The sequence below is a fragment of the Cetorhinus maximus genome, chromosome 10 (assembly GCF_964194155.1).
Source record: "Cetorhinus maximus chromosome 10, sCetMax3.hap1.1, whole genome shotgun sequence".
NCBI lineage: Eukaryota > Metazoa > Chordata > Chondrichthyes > Lamniformes > Cetorhinidae > Cetorhinus > Cetorhinus maximus.
In genome coordinates this window covers 112,569,647-112,596,263 of record NC_135888.1, presented here as the reverse complement: position 1 = coordinate 112,596,263, position 26,617 = coordinate 112,569,647, and the positions used below count along the sequence as shown (strand labels likewise).

General features: G+C 43.3%; 1 protein-coding gene across 4 annotated transcripts in view; it reads left to right on the top strand.

Annotated features, from left to right (window-relative positions):
* LOC144685952 (uncharacterized) overlaps positions 1-26,617 on the top strand; it is a 137,920-nt gene that overhangs the window by 50,878 nt on the left and 60,425 nt on the right. For all 4 annotated transcript variants that reach the window (XM_078551013.1, XM_078551010.1, XM_078551011.1 and 1 more), the window contains 4 exons: positions 2,602-2,674; positions 6,336-6,783; positions 18,740-18,854; positions 21,030-21,079. In XM_078551013.1, the coding sequence (XP_078407139.1) occupies positions 2,602-2,674; positions 6,336-6,783; positions 18,740-18,854; positions 21,030-21,079 (686 nt within the window). The remainder of the gene's footprint in view (positions 1-2,601; positions 2,675-6,335; positions 6,784-18,739; positions 18,855-21,029; positions 21,080-26,617) is intronic.

Here is a 26,617-nt window from a genome sequence, read left to right as displayed (position 1 = left end):
TTCTTCACTTGGGACCTTTTTGTTCTTTTGGGAAATCTGCAGTTCCCTCTCCCAGTGTCTGGTCTCTCTAGGGTCCTGACTTCAACTGAACTTAAAATAGCTGTTTCTTTAGTTCTGTGTGTATGTCTGTGGGAAGAAACTACCATCTACCCCCCACCCCCCACCCTTGGTAGGCAACAGCACTATTCTTTCTACTCTTGTGTGTTTACTTTTACTTTATAGGGGTCGTAAACTCTTCATTAGAAATGCAAGCAGCCTTTTCAAGTGAAACTAAAACTCTATTTGACCTTCCTTAACACACAGATACAGAAATACAAATCAAGCTTAAACTTCAAAGCTAAAACTCATTCCTAACACCCAGAAATACAAATATAAACTTACTTAAACTATCTCTATTTTCTAACACAGTGGGAAGATCAAGCAATATGATGTAGAGATTTGTCAGTGTATGTGTGGAAGATGGCTACAGGTCTGTGGATGATTTAGGAAAACCACAGCACATGGATTCAGGAAAACCACAGCATATGGATGAGGAAAAGCAGGAGCCACGGATAGATCCTTGGAGGAGTCTGGCAGTAATAGCATGGGACAGGATCAGAAGCCACTGATATAGATGCTCTGGCCACAATCGGATAACTAAAAGTGGAAACAAATGAGGCAGTCCCAGCAAGCTGGAAAATGCAGGAATGGGGTTTGTCGAGGATGATGTCATTTACTATTTCGAAGTTTGCACAAGGTTGAAGAAGGAAAGGAGGGATAAGTCACCATGGTTACAGTCACAACACATTTGTAACTTTGCATAAGACCATTTTAGCCAGATTAGAGATATTGAAACACTACGGGAAAGATAGGCGCAGATTTGGGATGTGAAAAGATATCAAAGGACTTTGATGAGGAAAAGGAGGCTGGAGATGGGGCAAAGAAGTTTGTAAGTACAGATTGGCCATGGGTGATTTTTTTGACAGAGTGTGGTGATGAAAATAATTTTGAAAGGGAGACAATAGCTGAAAGGGGGTAACCATTTACAATTTCAGCTCGCATGGTAACCAGAAAGGTTTGTCAGCTATTTAGGTGGAAGGAGGAGCATAAGGTGATTCTTGTGGCTGAGGTGAATTCATAGAAATTATGTAGGGGCAAGAGGAAAGGGATGAGCAGCAAGCATAGCTGAATGGCTAATTTCTATCTTGGTGACAAGGAAGTCTATGAGTTCCTCACTTGTTGGTGATGAGGGGAATAGGGAGGAAGGTTTAAGGAATGCTTAGTAGTGGAGAAAAGAAGCCAGAGTTTATCTTTGCTCTCCAGAGTGATTCTAGATCCTGGATTAAAGAGGTTGGGGATAGGGATCATTCGGGGGGAATAACCAAAATGTGAGATAGTGGAGGTTTTGTGGGGACAAGGACACAAAATGTTTCAGTGAAGGAGTGATTAATCAAACTGATGTCTGCAGAGGTATTGTGAGGTAAATGGAGAGTCAAGGCTACACAATTGCAAATTTGAAAATGTAGTTGTAAGTGAATTGGGAGAGAGGTTTTTTTTCAGAAAAATCACAGTAGGAAGTTGGAGTGGCTCAGTGAGTAGCTCACCTGTCTCTAAGCTAGAAGGCCTCAGGCTCAAGTTCCATTCTAGGACTTTGTTGGTCACGAAAGAACCCAACTGTTGTGTATTCGCTGGTTTGTAGTATGTTTGTATATCTGACTTACCTCAAAGCAATGCAGAGATGACATTAGTTCTAAGTCTACTACAGGTTTATTTACAGTGCTTTAAAGTATCTCAGCAGTTACAGGATTTTTACACACATGTTCACAACTTAGTCTTCTCATCTCTTCTGGAAGCTTCTGTTTACTTTAGCTCTCAGAGTGGGGGTTGGGGTTGGGCTGAAAGGGCATCTGGCTGTAAAACCACCGGCCAAATCCAAAAATGACGGTTGATATGAAGGAGTGATCAACCAGCATTGTGGTGACCCCATTTAACATGGGGAAAAGCTGAAAGAGAAAGGAAGAAAAGTCACAGCAGGAAGTGAGTGAGGAAATGTGAATGGTAAGCAATACAAAGATGTAGTCAGGGATGGCCTTGACAGTAGTCTTGATCACCGACAAGGTTATATCCAACCATGTCACCTACCAAAGGTTTACTATAGAAATCTGTAATGTCACCTGGTCCTCTCAGTAGGATTACTGCCTTGATTCACTTAACCTTTTAAACAAAATAGACAACTTCTATTTCTTTATTAACTACTTGAATCCAGTGGACAAAGTATTTTCATTATTTTGTCCTGTTTTTGTGGAGTGACTAGAGTAGAAATGGAACTTGGTCTGTTAGAAGGAACAAGCTTGATGCGATAAATACAGGCCATTCCAAATACTGTATTCTCTTTTATTAGTAAATGGATGAGATTTTTTTCAGCATGTTCCTTGATCCTACTGAACAAGTAACAAATAAAACCACTGCACCACATTCTTTGGTGACTAAATTAGTAAAACATTGTAATCGATTCATAATCTAGCAGATGTTAAATAGGACACTGGGCAACACATTTTTCCTGTATTATGTAACTATGTGATAAAATATCCAGATAAATACTGATTTAACCATCTATTTCAGGTTTTAGTTGAAGAAGGACCAAAGACTTGGTACAAATCAATGTTTGAAAACGATTACAATGTACTGAAGGCAGGTAAACAGCATTTCACTCTATGTCATATTTACATGGAATTAATATCTAATACAAATATATGGTACAATGTGACCTCGCCAGTCCAGAATACTTGGGACCAAATCATTTCTGGATTTTGGAATTTTCTAGATTATAAAATGACTTTAGATTTTTTGTATTCTTTAATGGGATGTGAGGATTGCTGGTGAAGCCAGCATTTGTTGCCTGTCCCTAATTGCTCTTGAACTGAGTGACTTGCTAGGCCATTTCAGAGGGCAGTTAAGAGTCAGCCACATTGCTGTGGATCTGGGAGCACATGTAAGCCAGACCAGGTACTGGCAGCAGATTTCCTTCCCTAAAGGGCTTTTAAAACAATCAGTGTAAGTTTCATGGGGGAGAATTTTCCCCCTGTCGGGGGACCGGGGGTGGGGTGGAGCGGGCAGGCGTGGACCCGATTGGCGCCCCTGATCGGGTCGGTGCTGCCATTTTACATGGGCGGGCCAATTAAGGCCCGCCCAGCATGACGCACGCCCGGAAGCGCTGAGCACTCCCTCTGCGGGCTAAGTCGAGGCCTGCCTCAGGGAGATTAGTTTAAGTTTTAAAAATTTAAATAAAGAAAAGAAACATTTTTAAGACATGTCCCTTTATGTGACAGTGTCACATGAGCTGGGGCATGTCAATGAACATTAATGAAAAATTTTATTTAATTTATAAACCCTTCATGAAACCTCATCCTGCCCGTGGATGAGGTTCCATGAAAAATGCGAAGGCTGCCTGGTTGGACGGGCAGCTCAGTTTATTAGTTTAATTGATATTTAAATGGCCTTAATAGGTCTTTGACGGTTGGGTGGGCGCGCAGCTGACTTAGGTGCGCACCCGCCGAACTGAAAATCTGAATGACGCGCGGTGACATTGGGACACCTGCCCGACGTCACCGCGCGTCATTTTATGCGTTGGCGAGCGGGCCCCTCCCCTGCTCGCCGACTCAAAAATTCTGGCCATAGTCACCATTACTGAGACTAGATTTCAATTTGCTTTATTTTCAATTAATTGAATTTAAGCTACCATGGTGCCAATTGAATCCATGTTCCCAGAGCATTAGCTTGGGTCTTTGGATTACCAGTCCAGTGACATTACCACTATACCACCACCTCCCCCTAACCACATCTAACTACAAGTATGTGAACACCATAGATAAGTATTTATCTGCAACATAAAACAGTGATAAAACATTATAAAGCAGTAATAAAAAATGTTTTTACTTATCCAAATACTGTACCTGCCATGTTTCTGCTCCCAAAGTACTGGACTAAAACAATGCCACAAGTCGCTTGGGTCTGCTCAAAAAACTCCTGGACAACTGGTGTTTCAGAACAATAAATTTTTGGACTAGAGAGGTTAGACTGTATGTAAAAAGTCTTTAGCAGCTGTTCTCAGGAAGACTTGGAAAAGCTTAATTTTGTGATATATCTATGTATATGTCAATAAAAATGCTGTGTATATCCTGTTACTGGAATCCTAGACTGGCATTCATGCATTTGATAAATTACTATTTCAGGATAATCTTTTCCCCTTTATATTGTTGTTTTTATTAGGATGTTTTGAAATGTGAAAATACTGATTAGATTTTACGGGAGGATTAGTATAGATCTCGCCTACATTGCTGGCTGCATTATGCTATCTGAAAAATTATGCAGAAGCACAGTGATTTATTTGTGTGCTCAGTTGGAATGCACTGTCAGTCTTGATTTATGAACTTATTTCAAAAGGTGGGAAAAAATTACATGCAGTCCCCACCCCACCTGATTACTATTGCATGCGTGACCATTGGGTAAGGATAGAATCGTGGTTCATTGTCATATCTCCCAAAACTGAATAACATAATAGTTAAGATGGAGAAACTTATACTAATCAATATTAAAATTCCTGGAACTGTTTTTGTTCTTTGTTCAAATTTCCCCCTACCTTTATTTTCATGTCCTCAGCTAAGTTTAATAGATTTGGGAACACCTTTGTGCATATGTCAGCCAAGGCTGGAATTTGACCTCTGACCTCTTCGCAAAGAGGTTAAGCACTCTATCATTATAGTTACCAAACCAGCTTGTTCTGCTTGCGTCTTGAAGGGACATCATTTATCACTGACAATGAAGAGCAGCCACTTTTATTATGATGTTTACAATGGATCAGACATCTGTTGTTTTTCTTCCTATTAGACTTCATGTAAATAATTTTAGAGGGCTTTATTTCTGTGATTAATGTAAATTGATTATTGCTTTGACTGAGTGCTGGATGGCCATTTGAAATACATACATTCTATGCTTTGTAGTTATATAAGGTGCCTTTGAATTCCTTTTTCTTCTCTGATCTCTTTAGCTACATTTCAGAAAGCTGTGCATGGCCAAGGACTATCTATGGTAGAGGGAAATACTTTTACCAAGTTGTTTGCAAATTGCTAACACAGTAATTGTCTATTTCATGTGGGAATTCAGGGTTTTCGGAGTAATGTTCATGACGTGTCTATTCAGAAAGATGTAACTGTTTAAAAATGTGAATACCAGGCTGCAGTAAAGACACAGAGTTATTTGTTATTCCTGACTCACCAAGGGGATATGAGTCTGTTCCACCAGGCATTTCAGCCTTGGTGTCTGGAACTGGTGTTAATTGACAATGTCATGGTCAGAGCCTGACTGACAAAAGAATAATCTAACGCATTTCCCAGTTCACCAGTTCTCTGTTTCACTGTGTTGCCATTTGGGTAGAGGCAAGAAGCATTCACACAAGGACACACATTGTTTACATTAAACAGAGAATTGTTAACAGTTCCCTGACATTTATGGTTTTGAAAGGAACACTGTGGAATTACCTGAAGTATTTTAATCTGCTGGAGCTTGGTCTTGCTTCTGTTTAACTTCATTATTAATAAACTTGATACACAGTGTAGTCTGACAGATGTAATTTGTCAAAGTGTTGAATGTTCATAAAAATACCTGGAAAAACTCAGCAGGTCTGGCAGCATCTGCGGAGAGGAACACAGTTAACGTTTCGAGTCCGTATGACTCTTCAACAGAACTGTTGAAGAGTCATACGGACTCGAAACGTTATCTGTGTTCCTCTCCGCAGATGCTGCCTGACCTGCTGAGTTTTTCCAGGTATTTTTATTTTTATTTTTGTTTTGGATTTCCAGCATCCGCAGTTTTTTGCTTTTATCTTGTTGAATGTTCATATATTGACGGGATCTAGAGGGCAAGAGGGTAGCTCCTGTTATAGTCAGAGAACTTATTAGCAACATAGGGGATGTATTCTACTGTCAGATATAATACCCACCAGGTTATTGTGCATAGAAACTCAGGTTACAGTACTTCAGAAGCATGGGCTTGCTTGTGGAAATAGTCCTTCATGCTCCATAGATGGCATAATCTCTGGAAGCTCTCAATTACAGAATAAGTGTTTTAACCATCACATACAAATGAAGTGATCAAGTTTGCATGATTGTGCAATTCACCTTGAAAGAAGATTTAATTCAAAGCAATGAAGGTGAATTTAATTCAAAGCAGCTCATCTTTAAGTTATTAGAGTTCATTTTGATAATTGCTTTAACATTTTTGTGTGTAAAATGTGGAAATATTTGGAGATTTTGCAACTTGTTGAGGCTGTTAATTATATTATTACCTCTCTATTATAGATTATGGGGTGTCTTCTATTGTTGATGCCAGGATGAAGAAGTGGGAGCCCGATTCAACAAAACAGCAGCCCCTTTCCTGTTCTGCCATAGATTATAGAACAAGATCTCAACTAATTGGACCATTGCCCTACAATTCAACAACAAAGGACAACTGCACAATTAAATGGCCACCTTTGTCCAAACCACTCAGCAGTTCTGATAGTGAAAAGCAAAATTGTAACCCTCAACCACAATGTCTACATCCCAACATTTCTCAAAACAGCAAAAGTGATCAAAATTGCTCCATCCCATTATCAGCCAACCTTTGTGATACCCTTGGTTGGAATTGCCAAAATGACAAAGCCCCTCCAAGTGAATGTCAGCCTTCAAAGCCTACAGACGTACCCTGCAATTCATTGAAAGCAAAAGATCCTCCATCTCTTTCTTCTACCAAAGCTACTGTTGAAAAGTAAGTTTTGTATCCCTTGTACTAAAGAACTAATCGAACAAAAGGGCTTCAGGTATTACAAACTGATTGGGTGACAGAGCAAGCACAGAGAGGTATTATCTTCCCACCACTATTTTACATATCTCATGGTCTGAATTTCATGCCCCAACCAGGCATGTTTTTGGTTGTGGGGTTGCAGGGGGGGTGGGGGCATGCAAAATATAATGGGTGGCTAGCCCTCTGCCTTCCCTCCCACCCCCGACATGGTTCCCATAAAACACTAGGCAGCTGAAATCAGTAGCCTGCCTGCCATTTTTTTAAAAAATAGTTAATAGGCATTTGAGCTTATTAACAAGCCAATTGACCCAAATACTATGCTGCCCACACCATAATACAGCTGGCGTGGGAAGGCAGGCAAGTGTTACAACTCTGTATTTTTTAAACACAACTGGTTAAAAGGCAGGCAAGAAGAGGGGTGGGGGATTGTGGGGTAAGTTCTTTGAAGAGAGCCCTGTGTATATAGGGGGCAACCTCCAAAAATGACACCTGCCCCATAATGCTTCCCCACCTAGCCTCCAAAACATGTCCCCCACACCCCCTCCCTAGGGTGCCAGGTCCCTTCATGCCCTAAAAGCCCAGGACTTAGCTTAGTCCAGAATCTATTGCTCTTCCTGGGGCCTACTCACAGTCCCAGTAGTGCCCACTACTGAATCCTGGCGCTGCTGGCACGGCTAGAACTGCCAGCCAATTTGACTGGCTGGCAGCTCTCGAAGCGGGAATTCCTTCAACTCTGCTTGTTTAGGCTGCCCCTGGAGCATTATTTTGCTGTGGGGCGGCGTTTTAAAGTTGGTTGGTTTCAAACTGGCTTTTGTAACGGGAGGGGGGTGTGGGGGTGGTGGGGGGGTGGGGTGGTGAGCAATGTGTCGCCGCTTCCCCTGGAAAATTCAGCCCCATAAATTTCTGCACCGTAATGGTGGTGTTGGGCAGGTGGATGTGAGTGAGGGGAAGATTATCATCTGCTGCAGCTACTCAGGTGGCATTTTTAACATTTATAACTGAAGTCTCAACCTTAGCATCGGATGGGGAAGTAGGTAAATGCATTTGAGGAGAGTAAATGTTCCTTCCAGTTAGTGAAAGGGGAAGTAATGTGTGGATTTGTTGTGATGCTTGACTTTTCATGTCCTACAAGTGTAGAAATCTAATGCTGTGAATCCTTCTAATTTTTAATGACTTAATTTTGGTGATGGGACAATGCATTTGTCCATTCCCTGCCCACGTTCATTGACATATAAAAGAACTCAGTTAATTAGAGGGGTTTGACATTTGGAACTGAAAATGGCATGCCTTGTTCATACACATTCCTGAAGTTGAAATAGTTCTAGAGCTTTATAATTTAGTTTCATTATTCCAAAGAACATGGATAAGAATCAATGGTCTTTGAGCTGAGCTGCAAATTTCAACTCTGACCCTACAATGTTCAGTCCAGTGTGCTGTCAATGTGTTATCCTTTTTCCTAGATGTAAACAAGTTCAGATAAGAGCACCAACAGTGAGATGATTCATTTCCCCTTTAAAGAAACTGAACAGTTAGTCAATTTTCAGATGGAAAAACTGTGGCTGTTCATAGTTTCAGCTGCATTACTTGCTGTTATTATGTATAGAATTGGCTTTGCCAGTCTAGACCAGATTTTGGATCAATAAACTGCCTGGAGTAGGGAAAGCAAGGTCTTTCTGGAAATGGTGAATATGGGAGTGAAGCTGCTCAGTCTGGATATGCTTCAGGGTTCTTTTTTAACTTAAAAGTTCCAAAAAAAATCATTATAGTTTTAGTGGTGGACTCCTCATTGTTCCACGATGTAAGTGATTTTGAAGGTCACACTTTCCAGCTAAACCAATTCTAAGGAATTTGATTATAGTGGAGGAAGGGTACATGCTGCCACCCCAGATCTCTCAGCTGCTTTGTCATGATATCAGAGGTGAGGAGGATTCAAGATGTCTAGGTAGCTAGGCAGCTGCATTACTGTAGGGCAAGGCAAGAGGGTAGGCCCCATGAATTGCCTCAGCTAGTAGAGGTGTTGAACCCACATTATTGGCGTTATTCTGCCCTGTGCACTTACCCAACTGAACTAACCAGCCCTCTCCCGGAAAATATTGCAATTGCATATACACATTGGTTTTTGTGGACTTAAAATGTCATGGAGTCATTATAGCACAGAAGGAGGCCATTCAGCCCATTATGCCCATGCCACTTTCTGTAGACCAATGAATCAGTCCCATTCCCCAACTCTATCCCTGTAGCCCTGCAAGTTTATTTACCTCAAGTCCCTCCCTATCCAATTTCCCTTTGAAATTGTTCATTTCCTGCGCTTCCACCACCCTCATAAGCAGTGAGTTTCAGGTCATTACCACTCGCTGCCTAAAAAGGTTTTTCCTCACATGGCTCCTGTACACCTTGCCCAATTTTTGGTTTACTTTCGCTGGTGAACAATTGGTCATGCACAAAGTCTGCCATTTTTAAGGGATGCTTTTTTTAAAAAAAATCCAGGAACAAAATCTAGATCAAGCTTTCAATGATTCAGACTTGATTTGATTCAGTGCAACTGGGAAAGGGCTGGACCTTCTGCCTCGCTGATTTAGTTATTGCTCTTCTAGTGCCATCTGTAAGGATGATGTGTGCTGCTTAGAACTAATGAATGAGGAAAAAAATAGAAAAAAGGAAAAAATAGAAATTAAAGTAAATGTTAAAGTCAGGAAAGATTGTGGGGAGAATTTTCTGCACGTCGGGCAGGCCCGTCGGGAGCCGGCGCGGGCAGGCACGGAGCCGCCTGCACCACCATTTTAAGTGGGCGGGCCAATTAAGGCCCACCCAGCGTGACGCACGGCCGGTCGTGCCCAGCGCTACCTGTGTGGGCAGGGGGAGGAGGGAGAGTCGGGGCTGCCTCAGGGAGATTAAGGACATAATAAAAGTTTATAAATAATAAAGTTAAAAATGACTTAGACATGTCTCCTCATGTGACGGTGTCACATGAGCTGGGACATGTTTTTGAATTGTGCAAGAATTAATTAATTTTAGAAAACCTTCAGGAAACCTCATCCCGCCTGTGGATGAGGTTTCCTGAAAAACGCAAAGGCCACTTGGGCTCTTCACCTGCCCGCCAATCTTAAGGTTGGGCAGTGCTGTTAATTATCTAAATTACTTCTCTGATGGCCATAATAGGCCTCTGGCAGCTCAGCGGGCGCACAGCAGCCTCTGGCGCACAACCACGTCATCTCACATCATTTTATGCGTCAGCGTGTTGGGCCCGCCCCCGCATGCTAACATCAAAATTCTGGCCTATGGTTTGCAATGTGTTGGGTGTTGTGTGAATTTAGTTGTTATTTTGACATTGATTCTACCAACTTCTCAAGGCTGGATCAGGACGTGGGGTATCTAGGTACACTGTTAAATGCTTTACTTAGTCTCCAACCCATATATGGTCCATCACCTGCTTCCAGCCCCAGAACATTGGCTGTCACTGTCCCATCTCTCCACATTGCCACTGAAAACTTAATTTGTGTTTTCACCCCTGAGGCTTTAATTCTCTTGCACTCCTAATTGACCTCTTTGCCTCAATCCTCCATAAATTATAATTAGCTGCAGTCTTCATAATTATACATTCTCATCACCCTTCACCTCTCTAAGCTCTATTAGCAACACCTGCCCAATTGAGTTGAAGCAAAAATTCTCTTCTTGCTTTCAAATTCCTCCAATGCATTTCCCCACCCTATTTTAGTGTTCCCTTCTGCCTTACACCTCTTGAGGCAACTGCCACTGTTCAAATATTGGTCATCCCTTTGTACCAGCCTAGCTCACTTCACCAATGGTTGCTATTGCACTACAATGCTACTGGCCTTTGCACTCCACCTTGACACCTGAGTCCCTTTCAAAAACCTCGTCAAAACTTGTTCCTTTAACCCTCCCTTTCCCACTCTCACTCAGTTTAGTCCTCCTTAATGTAGAACACTTTGAAATATCTTCCTACACACGAGTGTTATAACAACAACCACAGCTTATTTCTTTTTTAGCACCTTTAACATAACTAAACATCCCAAGGCGCTTCACAGGAGCATTGTAAAACAAAGTATGCCGAGTCACATAAAGAGATGTTAGCCCATGTGATCAAAAGCTTGGTCAAAGAGGTAGGTTTTAAAAAGTGTCTTAAAGGAGGAAAGTGAGACAGAGACACGGAGAAGCGTAGGGAGGTTATTCCGGAGCTTGGTGCCTAGGAAACTGAAGGCACAGCCACCAATGTTGGAACAATTAAATTTGGGGATGAACAAGAAGCCAGTATTAGATGAGCACAGATAGCTCAGAGGGTGAAACAGAGTTAACGTTTCGAGTCCAATATGACTTTCTTCGGAGAAGTGTCATATTGGACTCAAAATGCTAACTCTGTTTCGCTCTGCACAGATGCTGCCAGACCTACTGAGTTTTTCCAGCACACAGGAGTATTTTTATACTGAAGAACCATGTTCGTTGCAGATTGAATTTAAAATGACCCAATTCATTTAATTTAAGGTCTGCACAAGCAAAGGTACTTGAATCAACTGTGACATATGCCCATGTTCTCTAATCACTCTTTTAATGGAAAACCTATTTTTACCCTAGCAAGAACATTAGTTATTAATTTTAAGCTTAATTTTGTAAGTCACGCTGCTTGTAGATTATAAACCATTGCTTAAAAACCAACAGGCCTGCCAACTTGAAAATGTCCCTTTAACCCTACTTCTGATTCCTGCCCATTAACTAATCCTCTATCAATGCTAATATATCACCCCCAGTTCCATGAGTTGTTATCTTGCTTATTAACCTTTTATGTGGCACCTTATTGATTGCCTTTTGGGAATCCAAGTATACCATGGGCAGAATTTTGCCCTTGGCGTGCGGGCTTGGCGGGGGTGGGCGGAGGCAGCCGGGAAGCCGACCGCCACCCGCGATTGGCACTGCACCGCGATTTCACATTGGCGGGCCAATTAAGGCCCGCCCAGCGTGAAATGTGAGTGGCAGCGCTCAGCGCTGGCTGTGCGAACGGGGGGAGGAGGGTGATCACGAACTTCGTGCGTGCACGCAAGTGCGCGCTACATAATCTCCCTGAGGCATAGAGTTGCCTCAGGGAGATGAAGTGCTGTTTATAAAAAAAATGATAAAGAAAATAAAAATGTCATAAAACATGTCCCCTCATGTGACTCTGTCACATGAGCAGGGACATGTTTTTAACTCAAGTGCAAAATTTTTATTTTATCTTATTTGCTTTAGGAAACCTCATCCCGCCCGTGGATGAGGTTTCCTCGCTTGGCCTTTTCGTCTGCCCACCAGCCATAAGGTTGGATGGGCAGCATAAATTTGAATGGAATTACCTTTTTAATGGCCTTAACTGGCCTTTTAATTGTCGACAGGCATGCTGCCAACTCCAGCGTGCGCCTGCCGAACAAAATATCGCACGACTGCATGATGACATCGGGACGCTCTCCCTACATCATTGTACGTCATTTTACTTAGGCGGCCCGGGCACGCGCCCACCTGCCAAGCTTAATATTCTTCCTCATATCTATTGTTTCCCCTTTATCTACTCTAATAGTTACATCCCCAAAAATCTCTAATAAATTTGTTAAACAGGATTCCCCTTTTGTAAAACCATGTTGCCCTGCTGTATTAATGCTATGCTTTTCTAAGTGCATTGTTAAGCCTTTCTCAATTCCAGCACTTTGCCGATAACTGATGTCAGGCTAACTGGCCTTGAGTTCCCAGTTTTCTTTCTCCCTCCTTTCTTGGATAGCAGTGTTACATTAGCTAACTTCCAGTCCACTGGGACCATTCAGAAGTTAAAGAATTTTAGAAAATCGTTGCCAGTGCATTCACTTTCTCTGCAGCTACCTCTTTTAGGACACTAGGAAGTAGGACATCAGCTCCTGAAATGTGCAGGATTTAATCCCTTGAGTTTCTCCAGTACTTTTTAATCTGCTGAAATTAATTACCTTAATTTCCTCATTCTGATAAACTCCTAGGGTTACCCTCTATTTATGGAGTGTAACTTGTGTCTCCTATTGTGAAGATAGACACAGAATATTTGTTCAATGACTCTACTATTTCTTCATTCTCCATGATAACTTGTCTTGTCTCTGTTTCTAAGGGACCGACGTTTACTTTAGCTACTCTCTTCCTTTTTATGTAATTGTAAAAGCTCTTACAATCTGCTTTTATATTCCTGGCTAGTTTATTCCCATATTCAATCATCTTCCTTTTTAATCAACTTTTTTGGCCTTTTGCTTTTTTCTAAAACACTCCTAATTCTCAAGCTTACTTAAGCTCCTTCTCTTAATCTAATACTATCCTTAATCACCTTCATCAACCACTGATGGATCTCACTTGCTGAGTTATTTTTTTAATGGAATGTATTTTTGTTGAATATTTTGAATTGCTTCTTTAAATGTTTCCCAATGTTTATTTACCATCATAACTTATAGTTTATTTACCCAATCAACCTTAGCCAGCTCTCTCCTTGTACCTATGTAACTGTTTAAGTTTAAGATCCTTTTTTGTGATTGGAGTATGTCATTTTAAAACTTAATGTGGAATTGAATTGTATTATGATCACTATTTCTCAGTGGATCTTTTATTATGAGCTGAATTTTTGCTCCTGACTTAGGAGCATAGAGTTGGAAAAACTCCCAGGCCAGAATTTTATATTGGTCTGGCGAGCTCAGCAGGAGCGGGCAGGGGTGGTCATGGAGCCGACCACCACCCTGGTCAGCTCCGCACCGTGATTTCATGCGGGCAGGCCAATTAAGGCCCGCCCAGCATGGATTGTGAGCAGTAGCACTGAGGACTACCTGTGCAGGCAGGGGGAAGAGGGAGAGATGGGTCCAGTGCTCTTTTGCGCATGCACTTTTAAAAATAAAAAAAGGACAGTAAAAATTGAATGAAACATGTCCCCTCATGTTACTGTGTCACATGAGATGGGACATGTTTTTATTTTGAAAATAAAGTTTTTATATTATCACTATTAGCTTTTGGAAGCCTCATCCCGCTTGTGAATAAGGTTTCCAAAAAAACGTAAAGGCCTCTTGGCCTTTTCGCCTGCCTGCCAACTGTTAGGTTGGACAGGCAGCATAAATTTGAGGTTAATTAGCTCCTTAATGGCCTTAATAGGCCTTTCAATTAACAGTGGTTGCGCAGCAGACTCTGGCGCGCGTGCGCGCGCTGAATATCACGAGGCAGTACGATGACGTTGGGAAGCACGCCTGACGATACCACGCATCATTTTAAGTTCCAGCGTGTCAGGCGTGCGCCCACACGCTGAATGTAAAATTGTGCCGCCAATGCCACAAAACCGACTCAGAGCAAGTGCCTGAAATGTTCATATTTTCATTTCGGGTATAGGCAGGTGTTGCCCAGAAAAATTCCGGAGGAAACCAAAGGGGCTGCTAGATGCTGAGACGGGCTGTTTAAAAGGCTGGCCTTGATGCTTTGTGACTTTGTCCTAGTTAGAATAAAACAAAAAACAGCCCTCTCGTCTGCACCCCTCACACTCTTCACCACCTATACACTCCCCATGCCACATCCATGCTAATTTATGCCACTTGATATTCCCACCCACCCCCATGGCCACTCATACTCTCCATACCAACCTATGCATCTCTCCCCACCCGTGTGGCCCCTCATACCCCCCATGCCAATCCATGACACCCCACTCATCCCATAAGTCCTTTATAATCCCTATGCCAACATAGTGCCAACTTATGCCAACCCATGACACTACCATTCATCCCCATGGCTCTTTATAGACCCTCTGCCAAATTAGTGACAACTCATGCTAACTCATGTGCTGCCACCATCCACTTTTTATCCTTACATACTCCATGCCAACTCACCCAGTATCACCATGGGCAGACATCAGGAGCCATGGTGAGATGAAATAAAATAAAGTTCTAAGTGTCTTTTGCAGACTTCACTACATTTAAAAGAACACTCATTGATGACATTTAAATTCCTTCAAGTATTTGGAAAAACTCAGCAGGCCTGAAAGCATCTGCGGAGAGAAAGGTAGAGTTAACGTTTCAAATGAAGAAGAGTCATATTGGCTCAAAACATTAACTCTGTCTTTCTCTCCACGGATGCTGTCATACCTGCTGAGTTTTTCCAGAATTTTTTGTTTTTGTTTCAGATTTCCAGCATCCGCAGTATTCTGCCTTTATCATTCAAGTATTTAATCCCTTATGAAAGCAAACATTTCCTTCAAGTACTTAATTCCTAATAAAAATAAACATTTGTATTCATAGCCCTATAGCCCTTCATCAAAGATAGCTAATCTCTTCATAACCACTTGGAACTGCCAATCAAACTGTGAAAATACAGCACCCCCACACCCCCCCCCCCCCCCCACTCTGATAATGATAGGTTGTAGAAAGCAGTTAAGCAACATTAATCCTTATGTCAACAAGCAGTGAAATAGCAAGCAGCAATTTTTTTTAACTGCAAGCCAGATATATCTTTTCAAAAAAATTAAAGGGCTAGGGGATTTAAATGATTTGACAGCTTAACAGTTCCACAGGGTTTATCCACTTTTTATGCACGTTCATGTCTACTCTTAACAATCTCAATGGGTACCTGACCTCTCCCAAAGGGTATCTGACCTCTCCAAAATATACCTTACCTCTCCAAAGAACTCCATTAGGTTCAGACCTTTTCCTCAAATGTCTAAAACCAACAGGTTTTGGAAATCCTAGTAATGAAAATTGCTTCTGTTTGAAGGCAGCTGCACTTTTACATGTGCAGCTGCCTCCGTGAACTGGTGAAAATGGTGGGCGTTGGGTTTGGGGGCAGGACTTCCAGAATTGGGGCTTTGGTGCCATTTTAGCTAAGGCATGGAGCCCTTCTGTCTTTACAAAAATTCAGGCCTATGACATTACAAATTAACTCTGCCTCATTACACAATACTAGATCTAAAATAGCTTGATACCTAGTTAGTTCCGCAATATATTGCTCCAAGAAAGAGTATTCTACAAATGTATCTTCCAGACTACCTTTGCCAATTTGATTGGTCCAGTCTATGTGAAGATTAAACTTTCCCACAACTATTATATTACCTTTGCTATGAGTTCCAATAATTTCTTATTTAATGCTCTATCCAATGAATAACTACTATTGGGAGATTATAAACTTCCCACCAGCATTTTCTGACCTTTCCTCCACCCATTCTGATTCTACTTCCTGATTTTCTGAGCCAAGATCCTTTCTCATACCCCTCCTCCTTTTCCATTCTTCCTGCTTTATAAATAAATATTGTATACTCTGGAATATTTATTTCCCAACTTTGGTCACCTTGTAACATGTATCTGTAATGAAGATTAGATTTATACCATTTATCTCTGTTTGTGCCTTTAGTTCATGTATCTTATAGCGGATGCTGCAGGCATTCAGATAAAGTGACATCAATTGTATTTTTTTCCAACTATTTCCTGCATGGACCTTACTCTCTGATGCACAACTACCATTAACCTCTCTGTTCCTTCCTATCACACTCTGGTTACCATGACCCATATTGTTATGCTGCACTATTGATTTGTCCTTTCTCGTCAACTTTCCAAATCTCCATTCATTGAACACTTCCCTCCAACCACCGCCGCACCACCCCCCACAACTATTTAGTTTAAAGTCCTCTCTATAGCCCTAATTATATGATTCGCCAGAATACTGGTCCCAGAGTGCTTCAGGTGAAGACCATCCTAAGTGTTGAGCTCCATTTTGCCCCCATAACGGTGCCAGTCCCCCATGAATCGAAACCCCTTTTTTCCCACACCAATCTTTAAGCCATGCATTCAACTCTCTGATCTTATTTACCCTATGCCAATTTTCTGGTGGTTTGTGATTCTGCTTTTTAATTTAGCTCTAGCTTCTAATACTCCCTCACTAGAACCCCTTTCTTACTGATGTAATTAATACCCACATGCACCATGACAACTGGATGCTTCCCCTCCCAATCCAAGTTCCTCACCAGCCCCTAGGAGATGTCCTTAACCCTAGCACTGGGCAGGCAACATAGCATTCAGGGCTCACGCTCTCAACTGTAGAGAACAGTATCTATCTCCCTAATCATAATGGGCAGGATTTTTCAGTCGACGTGCAGGGGCAGGCCCGACATGCTGACATGTAAAATGATGCGCAATGACGTCGGGCGTGCATCTCAACGTCATCGCACAGTCCCGCGTTATTTTGTTCGGTGGGCGCGTGCCAGAGTTGACTACATGCCCGCCGAAATATAAAAGGTTTATTAAAGTCATTAACAAAGTAATTATTGTACTTGCTAATGCTGCCTGTCCAACCTTAAGGTTGGCAGGCAGGCGAAAAGCCCAAGCAGCCTTCGCGGTTTTTAGGAAACCTCATTCATGGGCGGGATGAGGTTTCCTAAAGTTTTTATTAAATAAATAAATAAATTTTCATAAAAATAAAAACATGCCCCATCTCATATGGCACAGTCACAGGAGGGGACATGTTTAAATAAATTTTTAAATCATTTATTTAATTATTTTAAGATCCGTTCAATCTCCCTGAGGCAGCTCCGTGCCTCAGGGAGATTGAAGCGCTCTTACGCGCGCATGTGCGCGAAAGAGTGCTGGCCCCGACTCTCCGTCCTCCCCCTGCCCACCTGCTACTGCCCCTGTCTTACGCTGGGTGAGCCTTAATTGGCCCGCCCATGTAAAAGAGCGGCGCAGAGCAATTGGACCCCCGCCCGCTCCCACCCAGCCCGCCTGCCAGATGAAAAATTCTGCCCAATATCTCCTACAACTACATTCCCTTTTATTCCCTCCATTTATCCTTTACTCTCTCTACTTCCCTTCATAATAGTGCCATGGTCAGTTTGCTCACTCACCCTGCAGTCCCTGCTCCCGTTCACACAAGCTGCAAGAATCTCAAATCTGTTGGACACTTGCAGGGGCTGAGGCTTCTCCATTGTTATTTTTTGAGTCCCTATATCTGCCTTACTTGCAGTCACTCCCTCCTGTTCCTGACCACAGACTGAATCAGAAGGACCTAGCTTAAGGGGTATAACTGCCTCCTGGAACAAGCCCATGTAACTCTCCCCCTCCCTGATGCATCAGAGCCTCTGCAGCTCAGACTCCAGCTCATCAACTCTGAGCCAAAGTTCCTTGAGCTGCAGACACCTGGAAACATAGCAAATAGGAGCAGGAGTAGGTCACTCAGCCCTTCGAGCCAGCTGCACTATTCAATATGATCATGGCTGACCCTCTATCTCAATGCCATACACTTGTTGCAGATATGCTTGCTGTGGATCATGCTGATGTTCACCAGCCCCCATTGCTACAGCTGCAATACTTCACCTACCCTACCATATTTATTGCGTTTTTTTAACCAATTACTTTTCAAATTTAGAAATATCATTCAGCCATTATCCATAGTTATATTAAATAGTTTAACTAGTTAAGCTATAAATTTAATGCAATACTTATATCTCTCCAGTACTGGTTTAAACTACTGCTTCCATTTAGAGGAATAAAATCTTAAAACTTCACCAACCAATCCCCTGCCTGTTCACCTAATTAATAGTTTCCATTAGTATGTTGGAGGCTGGAAAATAAGATATAAAAAGCAGCAGCTCCTTCTCCCCTTTCCCTGCTCACACTGAATTCTCACATGCACCAGTTACAATGACAAAAAAAAAATGGTTGACCTTCCTGTAAGTTGCTTCCTGCTTTTGCTCCATGAAGTATCTCATATTGCTTTTTCCTCTAGTCTAACCAAGTATGGCAACTTGCCCTATAGTAAATCATTGTCACAGACCCATACTGTATTGGGTTGTCTAGGTGCGCACCATTTTGCAATCATTGTAGTGTACTGACAACAACATTGCAAAACATGCTTCAAAGCTGAAAATGAAATCTGCAAAATCTATTGCTAATATCTGAATATTTTTCATCAGGAGCAACTGGTTATGTCCGAACGACAAAACTGATGCCTGCAGCTATCGAGTTAAACCAAGGAGTGCGTTTGATTGTGAGCCTGGAGGGTCATCAGTTTTAGATCATGACTATCCAGTAAGTGCTGCTATGATAGTCTGTGTAAATACTTGTCAGTTGTAAAGAAGCAAATAATATAGATAACAATAGATACTTGGGAGCAATCCCAGGAGAGGCTCAGGTGGTTAATATCAAAAATAATGGATACCTGGAAACAATTACAAGGCTGTAATCCAATCAAAGGGTTTGGGTAATTTGAACAATAGATACCTGAGAATGAGTAATAGCAGAAATATAACGGAGTATTTTTGATTGGATGCCATATTTATTTCTATTACTAACTGCTGCTTTGAGAATTTCAATTACATGATGATTACTTGTTCATATTGTTACAAACTTGCTCCTGGACTTTTAAGGGAGAAGATAGTACAAATCCTATGGTATCTTAGGGGTGAAACTGGCAGAAGGAAAATTGTTGCTTGGCAGTAGTATAGAACTTGAGCATCTCTGAAAAAAGGGATATTCTGTTAAAAGATTTTCATCCTGCGCTCATCAGAACAGACGCATTAATGCCAAATTTCAAAGTGAACAACAATTTATACTGCATGAGGAAAGGGGTGCTGATTAGTTGGCAAGTTAGAGCTGATTGGTTGAGACGTTGCCATAGAACTGCAGTGGGGAGTTATTGAACCCATACTGTTGTTTAAAAAAAGGTGCAGTGTCTGGGCATATTCCTTTTGTCTGCAAAGGACAATTCCTGCATATGAATAAATGTAGCTTCCATCAAGCATAAGTGAGCTATGTTGTGAGCCTGCCTGATAATCTTAAATTGGTTGTTAGTGTAATTCTTAGCACACTCGAGATTGTTCAGCATGTGCTGTTCAATCGTGGAATGACATCAAATGTTAGACATTATGTTCTGAGTTTTACAAGCATGAGTTGGATGAATATGGCCAGTTCTCTGCCTATTGTGAATAGCTGAAGGGACGTTCTATTTGATTTGCTAGTTATTGGGACGTACTTACCTAGGAACCTGGCATTGCACTGGCACTGAAATTCATATACCACATGACTCATTTGTGTGGAAGGTAGAATGTCTTTTTGGCTTGATGGCAGCATCCTGTTAGTGGAAAACACCACTCATGTTGTCAAGGCATAGCAACAGCGTGAAATGGGTAGCTTAACCTGTTGCTCAAAGTTTTGAGATACTTTACGCTTCCAGGTTAATTTGAGGTTGACTGGGCACTTTTCAGGTCCGAAAGTGGCAGCCTTAGGCCCATTCATATTTGAACCTGCAGCTGCATGTAAGAATTTTCTTACACACCTTAATGTGCTACATCCTGTGCTCAAATTCACTTTGAAATGGAGTAGTCTAACAAGCTTCCTTTCCTCGATGTGATAGTTGAGAAATTCACTAATGGGAACTTTTAGAAAAGTGCCCAGTCTATCTCAAATTAACCAAGAAAGGATAAAGTATCTAGTCATTTGGTAGTACAGAACTTAAATATTACTGAAAAAAGAGACATGCTGTCAAAACTTTTCATCTTGCACTCATCAGAACAGAATTGCAAGAATACCAATTATGAATGGAACAACAATTTATACAGCATGAGCAGAGAGTGCTGATTGGTTGACAGGTGGACTCTGATTGGTAGAGGTATTGCCATGGAGAATGCACCAGGGAACAGCTAGCTGCCAAGCTTTTGTTTAAATTCAAACCAGGCAGTTCAACTTTGATTGGTCAAGGCATTACCCTGGGGAATGAACCAGGGAATGGCTGTCCCCCAAGCTTTTGTTTAAACTTTAGTCCCCCAAGCCTTTTGTTTTCATCTAAGCTTAGTACAATCCCAATCTAATGTATATATCAGTATATACGTGCTTTCCTGTGATGAGCTGAAATGAGTCACTCTCCACAAGGCCAGAGAAAAACCTGGAGACTGAGGCAATCACTTCCTCCTCAGACTTACAGGCATCCTGCTCAGGAATAGCATCAATAGATGCACATTAAATTGTGCACAACATTTTGGTGCCAGTTAGTGCTAGCTCTTTCAGGAAATAAAACTGCTTCAAAACACTCCAGTACAGCATTGAGTGCCTTCAAACGTCATTAGTTTTTAAAACGTGCTTCTTGAAGTTGCCAATGCAGAAGAATTCTAAGATATTTAAAGGGCTTAAGAGTGCCATCTTTTACCCTAAAAAGCAGCAGTATGCTGCTCAGTATTGTCATTAATCCTGTGTTTATTCTGGTTTTAGACACCAATACAAAGCACCATTTCAGAGCCTGCATTTCTTTATAAAACTAGGTATGTACTTGCTTATTCATTTATGCACACGTGACTTATGCATTCAATTTTACAGCACTCTACAAAATAGTAGCCAAGAAATTTTTAGAATTATAGACACTGTTAGGTGTATACCTTAGTAAGTGTAATCTTGGTTCCGGATTGTGGGCGGAGGGTTAAAATCAAAGCCTAGATCTAAGGATCTCGGATATGAGGAAAGACTCGGGGAACTTGACTTCTTCAGTTGGGAAAGGAATTGTCTCTTGGTCCCCACAAAGTTATACAAAATAGCAAATGGTATGGAAAGGGTAAATCTGCAACATTATTTTAGATTAAATTGTGGGAGTAGAACAAAAGGATATAAGATTGAAAGTAGTATAAGGTAATTTTAGAATTGTCAACAGGAAGCTCTTCATTCAGCGAATAATCAATGTTTGGGATAGACTTTCAGTTCCTGATGGAGGCAAAACTCTGGATTCATTTAAAACCCAATTAGATCTGATGATGGAGGTACTTTAGGGTACATCTATATGGGTGAACTAATATTGACCAAATAGTATTCTTCATCCATTAATATCTTGAAATCTTGTGAATCAAGGCCAGCCCAGGGAAGCCACATACACTCCTCCATGGTTAATTGGAGAGCGCTGATATGGTGAAGCTAATTTTCACCTTCATCAAATAGGCGGTAATTTGCCAGAGTGGACTCGCCACCCTTTTGGAGAACAGGCTTAAATGTCATCTAATTGTGTGTTCTGAGACAATTCCTTTCCTGATTGAAGAGGTCAAGTGCCCTTAGTTTTTCTTAACATCTAAGACCCCTATATCTAGAGTTTCAATTTTAATCCCCCATCCGACAGGTGGGAGCAGGTTGGTGGGTGGGGTTAAAATAGCAGAAATGAGTAATCCGACCCATTTCAGACTGACGTAATATTTACAACACCAGTCCAGGCACTGGACTAGGCTCCTGCCAATAGCAGGTGGCAAAATTCAAGTCTGATGATGTTATCAGCATACGACTTATTTTAGCCTCACCATAAGTGAAGTTCTGCACTGGTCTGCAGCCTTGGAGGAGAAACAAAGTTGGAGGATCCAACTGACTAAAAGAGGCAGAGGTACATTTTACAACTTTACCTGTTTTAAGTTCCTTGTGGACCCAGGGAGCAGGAGTGCTCCCGCCATAGATCCCGCATCACGGTGCCCTCCCATGCCTCACAAGGAAAGCCTACCCAGCCCTGGCAACGTTGATCTCTCAGACTTGTATCCCTCCATCCCAATTGTGCCATGTTGTCTCAGACTCCCCTCACCACCTTCTCATCCTCAGAGCGCTGCACCAATCCCTCAGACTGCTCCCTGCACTCCTGATCACAGCCCCCCTGTCTTAGGCTCCTCCCTCTCTCTCCATCCATCCCCCATCAAACCCCTGATCTCTCAGGCCTACTCCCTGAATCCATACGGACTGCCAACTAGTGTCCATTCCCATGGCCACTGGCTACAGCCTCCTGCCGCTGGCTGTCAGGAGGGAGTCTGCAGTGATTTACTAAAATGAAAGCTTATGTTCGACTGGGCTTCCATGTTCCAGTGCTTGCCAGGTTCTCCACCGCTTACCAAAATCCCTCGCATCCTCCCCGCCCCTCTGTTAATGTTGAGGTGCAAGTAGCTATCACATTGCTCTTGCACTGTCTTGACAGTGTTTTCTTTGTGGCTTGGCAACAGAATTGGATGCAGTATTCAAGCTATGGTCTGACCAGAGCGTTGTACAGATTGACCATGAGGGCCTCTGACTTATATTCAACTATTTTGATTCTCTAGTTCAACATTCTATTTAATTTTTTTGATTCCTGCTGTGTTTCAACCCTTTATGGTTGAGAAATGCAGATTCCTAGGCCTGAATTTCACGCTTGACGTGTGCACCAAGTCTGTGGAATCCGCTCCTGGCTGCGGTTGCGTTGCAAACGCGATTTCACACTGGATGGCCAGTTAAGGTCCGCCCTGTGTGAAATGCGTCTTCTGAATGGTCGGGAAAAGCCGGGTGGGGGCGGGGGCCTGTCGGGCGCCGGGTCCAATGGCGACCCGGTAGGTGCTTTAAAACCGGCAAAGGCAGCTCCCTGAAGGCTTCCAAAGGAGAGTCTTTAGAGTCAGTCCGGAGATTGGAACAATGGCCTCAGCAGTGGCTGGAAACGTTGGGTAAGGAAGGCAAGCCGGGTGGGCACTTGGACCCCTGTTTCTTGGATGAGTGCCTCGCGGTCCTCGTGGAGGAGGTCGGTGTCAGGCGGGACACCCTCGTACCCAGGGATGGCAGGAGGAGGCCACCACGCCTGACAAAAAAAGCCTGGGAGGAGGTGGCAGCCGAGGTTAGCGGCCAGGACGTTGTGCGGCAAATATGGGTGCAGTGCCGCAAAAGGCTCAATGACCTGCTGCGCTTGGCAAAGGTGAGCACCAAGTTGGCATGGATCAGTGTGGAGAAGTGTTAAGGTGTGGCCATGCCCCTGTGGAGCTCAGGGGTGTTAGAGTCTGAATGCCAACTGTCAATGATGCCGGAGCTGGCCAAGGGGTGAGCCCTGAGTGCTTGGACAGAGTGCCTTGCGATCGAGGGCCATGACTCGAATGTGCCCTGCAAGGTGTTCCTCAGTAGGGTTGGCCAGACTACAATGGTGCTGCAGGTTGAGAGTGGACTAATCTACGCTCCTCTGCCCTTTCAGGAGAAGACGAGCCATAACACCATCGAGAGATCAAGGATAGGTGGAGGCCCCCCAAACCTCTTAATTTTGATGAGGTACGAGGTGGATGCCTTGGAGCTGGAGAGCCACCATTCACCTCAGTCAGCTGGCCGTGAAGAGGCAGGGGTCTCTGACAAAGGTAAGAGTGAAGTGCGCAGGGGTGAGAGTGTTGGATTGTGCAAACATTTTTGCATAGCCTCATCATTGATGGGAGCCTCAAACCTGGAGTCCCCATTGATCATTGAAAGACAATGGCACCATGATGCAGATCTCCCATGTCTTACCAGGGCACCTGGCATGCCCAGTGACAGTGTGATTACTTAAACTAATGACATGTCGTTCTTCTCCCATAGATTCTCCAGCTTGCACTTGAACGCCCTTGATGCCAGACGACCACAGGGTTTTATATGCACCTGGATCACACCCCCTCTCTGAATCAGGCGCCAGCGCAGATACCAGCACCTCGGTGGGCATTAGATCATCAGCTAGAGTGTTGGTGCACAGCGGTGAGGGCACTTAACACTCGCTTGAGGAGCAGGCGGAGAGAGAGAGTGTCCAGGGCGCCGGCAGTTGGAGGATTGCTGGAGACCAGGACCATGCTGAACCAAAGTTGATGATGAGCCTCTGGAGTCGTCCACTAAGCGGCAGATGCTGGATGTCCAGAGGGATGTGCAGGAGGATCTGGTGGAGATCCATGAGGGTATGTGTGCCATTGTCTCAGTTGTGGAGGAGTCCATGTGGAACATCAGCACTGCGTTGACCCTCATGGTTGAGTGCATTTCCTCCTCCATTGAGTGAGTGGTGACTCTCATGAAGAGGCTCCCCCATGGACAGAATCAGGTATTCTTGGGGATGCGCTCGGACCTGCAAGGCCTCACACAGGCAATGACCTCAGTTGGTCACTGTCAGTGTAGGAGATGGATGAGGCACCCAGTATCTCAGCTAGGTGCCCGTTCATCAATGGCGAGGCGAGCAGGGAAGTCTAGAGCGACCTCACGTTGGCGCACAACCTGTTTGTCGTCTTTGTGGGCTCCTTTCAGGGCACTCTGGATGATGGCAGCAGCTCCTCCGCCTCTCTGCCAGTGAGCATGGCATCCAATGAGGCTGCGATGAATGGAGGTATGCCAGCCGTGGCACTGGCCACTCCCTCCCAGGTGGGACCAGCACAGACTCCACTGGCCAGAGGACAACCACCAAGGTCATCAAGGCCAACAAGACAGCAGAGTAACCAGGCTGTCTCCAATGCCAGTGCCAGCGAGGCGGGCGGGGGCCACAAGACGCTGCACTCGCAAACGTAAGTTTAAGGCACCATGAGGACAAGAGGGACTGTTCGCGGGTGATCTTCTGTTCTGCCATGTTTTGTTAATATGTCTATTTGTATGATCATATATAGCTGTGTTCATTTGATGTGAGTGCTAACATGATATAAATTTTGCTTTTGTCTTAATGGCCTGAGTATGCTTCACTTGTTTTGTAGGTGCAGGGCACACCAATATCTAATGCTGGATGTGAGTGACTCTAAACTTTATTGCACAGGCACTGAGCGGACTTTGGGTTCAAAGGAAAGGGTCATTTCAAACATCCAGGATGGAGATGGCACCCCTGGCATGAGGTGGAAGCAGATCTTTGGCAGCCTAGCTGAAGGAGTGTTGGATCAAGGTGTCCCTGATGTCCCTGCCTCCCTAGAGGTTACCAAGGTCTGCCTCCACACCCTCAGCGTTCTCCTCACCGGGCTCTTCTTCTGACTCATCACTGGATTCATTCACTGTGGCTGTGGAGCTGCCTCAAGATCCACTTCCTCCAGTGTGACCCCCCTTGCCAGTGCCGGATTGTAGAGAGTGCAGCAGGCAACCACTAGCAGTGACACCCGCTCTGGGGGAGTATTGTAGTGCTCTCCCTGAACAGTCCAGGCACTGGAAGCACATCTTGAGAAGACCTATGGTCCTCTCTATCATTACCCTTGTGGAGGCATGGCTCCTATTATAACGCTGCTCTGACTCTGTTCTTGGGTGGTGGAGAGGCATCATAAGCCACCTTTTCAACGGATAGCCCTGGTCACCCAGCAGCCATCCATCCAGTCGGGCTGCAGCACTGGATAACGTTGGCATTTGAGAGCACCTGAGGGTTAAGCATCATGGAAGCTGGCAGGGTACCTTGCACAGACTTGCAGAATCTGTGTCTTGTGGTCACAAATTATCTGGAAGTTCACGGCTCTGACACCCACGCGTGTCTGCTGACCTGAAGATTGCTCCGGATGTCAGGACGCTCGCCCGACATCATCTCGTGCTATTTCACATCCGTTTGGGTTGGGCATGTGCCCTTAGGTTTCTTTCCACTTAGCAGTTTCAAAACAATTCATGGAGTATGCGTGTTTTTTTTTCAATTAGTGTTTTTCACTTGTTTGCATTCCATTTAATCTGCTTTCTATCTGTCCAAGTATATGCTCTGTCCAACTCTTTCTTTAATTTTAAAGCTAGACAGGAAGGACAGAACAGTAAAAACTGGGAAATATGAAAAATGGTCTGAACTGGACTTGTATACCTTAGAATAGAACACCAGTAAAACTGGGAAATGAGTACTGGTCCAAATTGTTTTTTCCTTCTCAGCTGCTTCCTGAAATTTCATTGCCCCACCCAGTTTGGTACAATCAGAAAACATTGACCGTTTTGCATTGTATTCCTGAGTTTAGATCACTGTGCCCTAGGGCACCACGCTCAGTGCTTTCATCCCACCTCCCTCTGACCTAACTTCCATAACGTTGTTGCTTTCCACCCTTTCAACCAGTTCCGCATTCATTCCCAAGGTTTATTTGAATCCCTAAAGTTTTTGATCAGTAGGC